The following is a 9,503-nucleotide window of genomic DNA, read 5'->3' as shown; positions in this document are numbered from 1 at the left end:
ACTTGGTGTATAATAAGTAGATAATTAAGATTAATGTAAATATTTATCATCCTCTGACCTATTGATGTGTTTGCTGTTTATGTATCCACATAAACATTCAGATGTGTATGTGCTTGGCCTGTCTGAGTTTATACTGAATAAGATCTTGAATATGCATCGATTTTATGAAGGTGCCTGAAGACAACATTCCTGTCCAAGTGACCATTAGGTAACATACAAGCTGAAAACTTTATTGAAAATATTAGATTATATTCATAAATTTTTGTTGGGAATATCAGATTGTCTTCAGAAATATTAGCCACAATTTAAAATGTTGTGGTTGGCTCCAATTTGTCTCTTACCATCACTAAATAGTGTTCTATCACATAGAAGGGATTTGTTTAGAGTTAATCTAAATATTTAAACCACTATCTCATTTCCCATAAAGAGCCAAATCTTATCTAAATTTAGCCATCACTGTTAAGAAGTGTGTGTGTGTGTGTGTGTGTGTGTGTGTGTGTCTTTTTCTCTTTATATTTCATATAGGATACCCAGGTATCTATCTTTGAGTTTTAAACAAGGCAGTTTTTTTTATTCCTGAGTATATAAAGTAAGTCTATGACTTTATATACATCCCTGTACAATTAGTTTTAAAGTATTTATTTTTTTCAATGTTTGCCTCACTTCTAGGAGCCAATTTAATCTTCATTTTTAAATTTTTATTTTATTGGTTCTTTTTAGTATATATGACAGTAAAACCTATCTTAATATAATTATCTAGGCAGAGAATATTTCTAATTCAGAGTTTTAAAATAGTATTACAAAATTTATAATATTCACTTCCCCAATTTAATTAGAAATATATATAACAAGAGGAAGTCGGTAGATACATAGTGTTGGGTCCAAAGCCACAGAGACAAGACCTGAATCATCTGAATATTTTAACTCTCAGACAACTTGGGCCCTCAGGGAGATGTCAGGAATAGAAGAACATCCCTTTCTTCCTTCTTCCCTATTTCAATCACTTCTCTTGCTCCCCTCATTTTCAACTAAATAGAAACCCTCCCTTCTTCTTTTTTGAAAGGTATTTCATGGTTATCTAAGCCCAGAGAAGACACCAACACATACTTGCTTGACTTCTTTGCAAGATGAGGGATGAATGGGTTGTCCCAATGCTTCCTCTTTTGCTTTTCTTTTATGGTGTAACTCTAGAGTCTTACTCAAAGCAAGTAACTTTCTCTCAGAAGCTTAACTCTCAAAAAGTTAGCTGATTATGAGCAAGAATAAACTTTCTGCTTAAGGAAACAACATATAAAATGGAGCAAGTCTATGTATTCACCAGATCACTGTCTTGAGCAGTGCTCAAGACAACATTAGGTTGTTATGAGGCCAGCTATCACTAAGGCCTCAGTAGTGTATTGTGACTGATTGATGACATCACAGTCCATGGACCCAGCCAGTATTCATGATACTGAAGTATTGCTAAAGCCCATAATCTAAGGTGATTCCTTTACACAGAGAATATTTTATTATTAATTTGAATTTTTATTCTTGCACTTGAAATTTGAACTTTTATTCTTGCACTTGATAGCAAAATGAGAGCTGATATGGATTAAATAAAGGAAATCCTTCTAATATATCTATGAACACTTCATTCCTCAATCTCCCCAATGGTGAGAATACAGCTGTACCACAGAGGGTTAGAATAAACACCATGCTTGTCTCATAGAAAAAGTAAAAACCATATCTCATCACTATCATTTACAGTGTGTAGAACCTTACATGATAGGCATGTTGGAATGTGGGTACAGGTCTGAGGACCTCTCATTCATCCACAAACACCTATTGAATTTCCTTGCAGCTGGCAAAAATCTCATGTAAATTCCTGGCCAGAATATCTATTCTGTCACTTTTTTCTCACCATTTCCATGTTGGCACCATCATTACACTTCGATTTTTTAAGGATTTCTGTTCTCATCAAGCCCATATTTCTCCCTCTACTTGATTCTGCTCTTTAGCCCAATTTGATGTTGAAAAACATACAGGTCCTATACAGAGTTTGAGCTCTGAGAAAGCCTTATATTTTTTTTACTCCTACCGACTTTGCAATGCATTTTGTCTTTGAGGGTCCATATATTTTATCATTATTCTTTTGCTGTTGTTTTGGAACAAGGGATTTAACCCAGGGATGCTTAACCTCTGAGCCACAATCTTCCCCTTTTTATTTTTCATTTTGAGACAGGGTCTTGCTAAGTTGCTTAGGTTCTTGCTAAATTGCTGAGGCTGGCTTTCAACTTGTGATACTCCTGCCTCAGCTTCCTTAGTGCTGAGATTACAGGTGCATGCTACAATCCCCAGCATCATTACTCTTAATAATTATCATAGCTTAGCCTTATTCATTCTCCTTTACCGACATAGCCTCACTACTCTGGGTGTTCTTTCATTTACCATGGCCACTGAGTAGGAGGAATATTTATCAATAAAAATTGTAGCCTCTAAACTAATTTAAAATGTAAAATACAAAACAGTTACTCTCTTGCATGTGACACCATGATTCTCAGTCACACAATAACAAATGGTAAATGCTAATCAATTCTCAAGTATATTCCATTGAAAATCTATATAAGTGGTTAATTGTGCAAATATGTTTATTTATTTATTTCACATTTTGAGATAGGATCTTTTTGTTGCTTTTGACCTTGCTAAATTTCTTAGGGGCTTTGCTAAGTTACTTATGGCCTTGCCAAGTAGGTGAGGCTGGCTTTGAACTTACGATTCTCCCGCCTCAGCCTCTCAACTTGCTGAGATTATAGGGTGTGTAACCAAGTTTATTTTTTGTGAATGATCAGTCTTCATGATTAGGGTAATGCCAGCCTTTACTGGGATAGCCACTGCATATGGCTCTGGGCTTTGTTTTCATATTGTGAAATGTATGCACAGATAGAAGAGTCTATAAAGCACATTTATTTATTAAAAAATAAATATAAAAAAAGATTCATGTAAAAAACATATTTTAAAGGAAAAGAAATAAAGCTAACCCTATTTGTAGATGGTGTTACTTTCTATACAGAAAATGACCAAAAACTTATAAAAAGCAAAACAAAACAAACAGAAAGCACAAAACACTCCTAGAAATCAGCAAGGAAACATTTCCTATGTCAACATTCTAGTAATGAAAGACTGAAAATAATTTTAAAATACACTTCATAATAGTATTAATATCATGAAAAAGTTTTAAATTCAACAAAATGTGCACAAAATCTTAATGCTGAATAAAAACAAAATATTTTTGAAAGAAAAAAAAATGATGACCTGAACACACAGTGTCCATGACTTGGAAGACTTATTATTAGTAGGAAATCAATTACTCCTCAAATAATGAATAGATGTATCATAGCCAAATGAAAATATTTAAAGGAATTTGTTTCTAGAAATTGATAAGATTTGCCTAATGTTGATATAGAAATGGAAATGAACTAGAATATAAAACAATTTGGAGAAATAAAAGTTGAAGAATTCTTACTGATTTTTAGACTTAATAAAAATTTTGTTTTGGCCAATACATAGATATAAACAGCAATAGAACAAAATAGACCCACTTCCATGTTTGTAGAAATATGTCAAAATAGACTCTTCTGACATGTATAACTAAAAAGAACAAGTTAAAAAAATTAAAAAATAGGCCTACTCATAAATGGTGAATGGAGCTTGAAACATTGGTGTATGACTGTAATCTCGGCTACTCGGGAGGTGTGCACAAGAATTTCAAGTTCAAGAAAAGCCTAGCCAACTTAGCAAGACCCTGTCTCAAAATAAAAAAATAAAGGGCTGGGTGTATAGTTCAGTGATAGAGTGCCCTCTGGATTTAATCCTAGTATTTACAAAAGTGAGTTGATTTGAACCTAAGGTGCCAAAGCAATTCATTGATGGAAAGATGATTCTTTCAATGAATGACAATAACAATTAAGTAGCCATACTTTTAAAAATCATTAAATAAATCCTTACCTCAGACCATATGTGAAATAAATTCAAAACAGAACATGGTCATGAATAGAGAACTTAACATTATAAATTTCAGGGAGAAAAGAGTGTACATGGTTACAATCCTGGATTAGGCAAAAATTATGTATATCAACTAAAGAAGGCAGAATCAATAAAAAATTTTTTTGATTCAAAAACTAGACTAAAATTAAAATTTTTAATTTTAAAATTATGTTTCCCCTTCAAAATACGTCTTTAAGAAAATGAAAAGAGGAGCCACAACCTATAAAGGCTATATTTGATAAATAATAATACACGAAGAACTCTTCAAATCTTATTTATTTATTTATGTGGTGCTGAGGATCAAACCTAGTTCCTCACATGTGGTAGGCAAGTGCTCTACCACTGAGCCACACCCCCAGCCCAGAATTCTTCAAATCAAAAACAAAGAAAACTACCAAATTGACCCTCAGGTAATAGAATTCCATAGACACTTTACTAAAGAAGATATGTGGGTGGAAAGCAAGCTAATGAAACGATACCCAACTTCACCAGCTTCAGAAATGCAATATTTAGTATTTGAGTAAAAGTACAGACTTTGTAAAATTCTTCCTTATTCTCAGAGTTTTAAGTTTTTGCTTGTGCTTGTTACATTTTTCACACAGTTTATCAACTGCTAAAATGTTTTTGTATATATATTATCATCGCAGAGCATCTCCCTTTCTCCTCCCTCCTGTCATTGATTTCTGAATATCAGACTAAGAATATGGAATTGAATGTGCATGACTAGGCAACAAATAAATCCACAAGGACTGAGTATCTGACAATTTTATTTTTGGTGTTCAGATAGAATACAAACAAGGAGCACTTAATACGTATGCTTAATGAGGACTTCTGAGGAATGAACTCTAGGGATAGAAACTTGGCTAAAATTCCTCATGGAACTCCAAATCTCCAGAGATGGGGTGTGTATGCCAATCATCCAAACATAACCAGAGACATATGAGTCTGTCTAAATGTTCTCCTCCAGTGAGAAAGGTCATTAATTCTCAGCCTCAGCTGTGAATTTCCCATCATCCAACATTAAGTATGGAGCCAACAGAGATGGAGATTTTTTTGAAAATGCGTGACAGCAGCAGAGAGCAGCCCAATAACAAGGGATGAGGAATGCAGGTGAGAGCACAATTACCTCCAACAATGGATTGATTCATATAGACACAAACACAGTGAGTCACCTTAAGAAAACAAAAACCACTGACTCATTCTTCATATAACCAAGTTTAAAGGGGGAAACATCTTGTGGTCTGTCAGGTACAAGATTTTTGGGTCAGGATGTGCTTGTCTATTGTAGAACAGAGCAACTACATTACAAAGACAAAAATAGAGAAGCCTGTGGTGGATAAGAAAGAAGAAAATGGGACTTGGCAGTGCTAGGTCCAGTTATAATAGGATATTCCTAGATTTAGCCAGAATCTTAGACCCAAAAGCACCATTTCCTACAACCCAAGAAGAGATACTCCTTTGTATGACATTAAAGACTCTGCTCTTCTGCCCTTAGCTTCTCTTTTGTTCCAGTTGCCACTCTACATCCATTCAATGTGGTCTGTGGCTTCATGTGTTGCCCTGGAGGTCAGAGGTAAGGCTTTATTTTAAGGCTCAGGGAACACGAACACTCAGCCATGCGGATATGTCAGACATCTCATACATAGTCATACACTTACCAGGACTCACAAAAGATTAGTTCATGAAGCAGCATACTTAAGTTTAAAAACTAAGGATTCTTCTCACAGACAGGGGTAGGTGCTCTCTCACCCTACAAGCTGTGTAGGAGAAATAATTAAAATCTAGAAGGTGAGTGGTTAATATGCAACCAGTAACAGGTTTCCTGCCAAAGCTCATCTTGTTAGGATCTAAGTCATAAAGTGATAACATAATTTCCAGCAACTGACCATCCTGATGCAAGCACATACTGTAACCCAAAGGCTGTAACAGGAGAATACAGAATCATTTGAGCTTGATGTTCTCAGTGTTGGGGCTTACTGGCAAATCCAACATAAGTGGAAAAGTCCTTGTGGACATCCTATCACTCCTCTCTCTCTCTCTGCTTCCCTTATGGGGAACTATCTGTCCCAAAAACCAAAAGATGCACACCTATTGGTCAAGGCTCTCAATTATCTTGCTAGTCTTGCTGATATATTGATGACATATCACACACTCTCTCCTACAATCCTCAACTACTAAGATCCACCATACACATGTCTCATTAGGAACATCTTCTAGCTTTATCTTATACAGTTTTACCTGTGATGGTTCTGCAAATTACTCCAGGTAAAATGATTTCACATCTCAGCATTGCATCCTTAATTTCACTAAATTGGTTCTCATGGTGATCATCATCTCACTGTTCCATAATATGTATATCCTAGAACCCAAATCCTCAAAGTATTCCCTAGAACATCCTTAACTTCAGCAATCAGATAGCAGTTGCTGCCTCTCACTCTTCCTTTTTCTTAAGATTTTTGTCTCCCAGGGAATGCATCTTCCCTCCTTTCCAACTAAAATACCATGAATCCTTCCAGAGTCATTACATTCACAATGTTTTACTTGACCCCCAGCCATGGTGATTTCTTAGTCCTGACTTTATCATTCAGATGCACCAGGTGATCTTGTTCTTTATCAATTAGTTCACTTTCCTCCAACAGAAAAATAATCCAGATACAATAAGTATCTGCTTTTCTTCTTCTGAGGGAAGAAGAGGAGGAAAAAGGCTGCCCACAGCTACCTGCTCCATGATCAGGTCAGCAGACCCAATAGCTATGATCTACAGTAAAGACATCCTAAAGGTAGCTGAAATATTGGGGATAAACCACCAAGAAGGTCTATGGAAGCTTACAAATTTCCCAAATTCTGAGAAAAAAGCTTTTTTAAAAAGAAACCATATACCTAATTTGTAGGTTTATGGTATAGCACTTAATACAGAGTTTGAAACTTTAAAGTTTTAATCAATTTGGTCATATAACTAAGTGGTATAGCAGTAGCCCCAAGTCCATGAGGCCCTGGGTTTCACCTTAAGCAATGCAAAAGAAAAGAAAAAGAAAAAGAATTTTCATAAATGTAGCTAATCAAAGTACATCCTGAAGGTAACTAGGTGTGGCATAGCATGCCTATATTCCAACATATTCCAGAACCTGAGGTGAAATAATCTAAAGATCAGAAGTTTTAGGCCAGCATGAGCAACACAGAAAGACCACATTTCAAAAAGAAAGAAAGAAAGAAAACCACATGCTTGCTTTATGTAAAAGTAAGAAAAGAAAATGTTCAACTTATTTTGAACTCTGTCTTCTATTAATTTTGTGAATATGGATGAATCACCTAACTGTCTCATTCTTCACTTTCTATTGTGGAAGATAATGCCTCAATTATGAAACTAAGTTACATCTTGTATAAGAAAGAACTGAGAAGCAAAAGGGAATGGAATAGAGTGAATAAAACTATAGCCATTAGTATTTAAACACCATTGAATTTAACTAGACTTCTTCTATAAAGATGCACAATAAGATAATCATGTTGCAGTTAGTACTCAATCTATCAACATGTTGTTCTATACAATGTTTTGGCTCTACTGCTATCATGTAATCTTTTTTCTATGATAATAGGAATTTTAAATTTATTGGTCTTTTCATTGATTATACATGACAGTAGAATCTATTTTGATAAATGATCTTATGGTATGACAATTCTACCCACAGACATGGATGGAAAAAATCAGACAATGGTCACAGAATTCCTCCTCCTGGGACTGTCTGGGAAGTCACAGCAGGAGGAGGTCCTCTGTGGACTGTTCTTGGGGATGTACCTGGTCACCATCATTGGGAACCTTCTCATCATCTTGGCCATCAGCTGTGACCCTCATCTCCATACACCCATGTACTTCTTCCTGGCCAACCTCTCCACTGTTGACATCTGCATTTCATCAGTCACAATCCCCAAGATGCTGGTGAATCACATAGTGGGGAGCAAGTCCATCTCCTACAGAGAGTGCATGTCCCAGATCTACTTCTTCATCACTTTCAGCAATATGGATGGGTTCCTCCTGAGTGTGATGGCCTATGACCGTTATGTAGCCATTTGTTGTCCACTTCACTACACCTTGATCATGAGGCCCAAACTCTGTGTCCTGCTGGTGGCTGTATCTTGGCTCATTACCAACCTGCATGCTCTCTTACACACTCTTCTCATGACTCAACTCACCTTTTGTTCCAACAATGCTGTGCACCACTTCTTCTGTGACCCTTACCCTATTCTCAAGCTCTCTTGTTCTGATACCTTTATCAATGACTTGATGGTCTTCACTGTGGGTGGTTTGATATTTATGACACCATTTACATGTATCATTGTTTCCTATGCTTTCATCTTCTCTAATGTGCTGAAGTTGCCATCAGCCCAAGGGATAAGGAAAGCCCTGTCCACCTGTGGGTCCCACCTCACAGTGGTCTCCCTCTTCTATGGGGCAATCTTGGGGGTCTATATGCACCCTTCATCCTCCTACTCAGTTCAAGACACTGTGGCCACTGTCATCTTCACAGTGGTGACACCCTTGGGCAATCCCTTCATCTACAGCCTGAGGAATCGTGACATTAAAGGAGCCCTTAGGAAGCTAATTCTTAGGTCCTAGAAGTAGAATATTTTAGAAAACAACTCCTGGACATCATGTATTTCTTGTCCTGTTACAAACAGAGAAATAAGGCCACATAGGTATAAAACCCACCCATGACTATGTGATCATGTTCATGCTTTTCAATTTGCGGAAAACAGGTACTCATAGTCCTAAAGCAAGTAATTTGTTATCTGATTCTATGATATTCTGATTCTATGATATTCTGATTCTATGATATTCATTTTATATACAAGAACAACTAAGAAGAGAAATATTTAGATCTGTGTGTTTAGATAACTCTGGCAACACTCTAAGACACTGGCCACCACAATGACCTGGGAATTTCAGATGACATTAGAGTCAACCCTCCTCAGGATCAGCTGCCCTCTCTGGTCTCAGATGAGGAGATGGTACAGGAATCTTGGTTGCTGGTTCATAGTAAGGGCACAAGACTCTGAGACACACAACTAATAGATCTTGATTACAAACGTCCTGGTATTTGCTTATTGCCATGAGAGGTAATTCTTCCTCTGTCCCAAGCCTAACTCTCTCCCCCCACCTCAGAACACCACTCTTTGCCTACCTTCCAACAAACTTTCTGGTATTTTATTACATAGCATAGTTCACAATTTTTCAGAGCCCAGTTGTGCTAGGGCAGTGGGACAGGTTGCCTGGAGATGGCATCTGGGACATGAGGTTTATTAAAAACTGCTTAAGAGAATATCCAGTCGTGAAAAGAATAGATAGCACCTCCGTCCCTCAGGGTGCTTCACCCAGGAGTGCCTCATGTCTCCTAATGCTTTGTCTGGTGGCAGCTGGATAAATATTTTTTCTCTCCACAGCACTGAGTTGTCCAGTTACAACAGGAAGGAGGAATATATAGGTT

At 36.7% G+C, this 9,503-nt stretch overlaps 1 protein-coding gene across 1 annotated transcript; it reads left to right on the top strand.

The window, feature by feature from the left end:
- The first annotated feature begins 756 nt into the window (after positions 1 to 756).
- LOC124106302 (olfactory receptor 1361-like) lies at positions 757 to 8,723 on the top strand. Its single transcript, XM_058585444.1, has one exon. It carries the CDS (start codon positions 7,691 to 7,693, stop codon positions 8,633 to 8,635), a length of 945 nt encoding a protein of 314 aa, XP_058441427.1. The 5' UTR covers positions 757 to 7,690; the 3' UTR covers positions 8,636 to 8,723.
- Positions 8,724 to 9,503: the final 780 nt, after the last annotated feature.

This window comes from Marmota monax, unplaced genomic scaffold (genome assembly GCF_021218885.2).
Source record: "Marmota monax isolate L192 unplaced genomic scaffold, Marmota_monax_Labrador192_F-V1.1 WCK01_AAM20220418_F8-fsc00708, whole genome shotgun sequence".
In the NCBI taxonomy this organism is placed as follows: domain Eukaryota; kingdom Metazoa; phylum Chordata; class Mammalia; order Rodentia; family Sciuridae; genus Marmota; species Marmota monax.
This window is presented reverse-complemented; position numbering and strand designations above follow the sequence as displayed.

Coding starts and splice junctions, on each gene's coding strand:
- LOC124106302 (XM_058585444.1), top strand. CDS start 7,691: ATGACAATTCTACCCACAGACATGGATGGAAAAAATCAGACAATGGTC.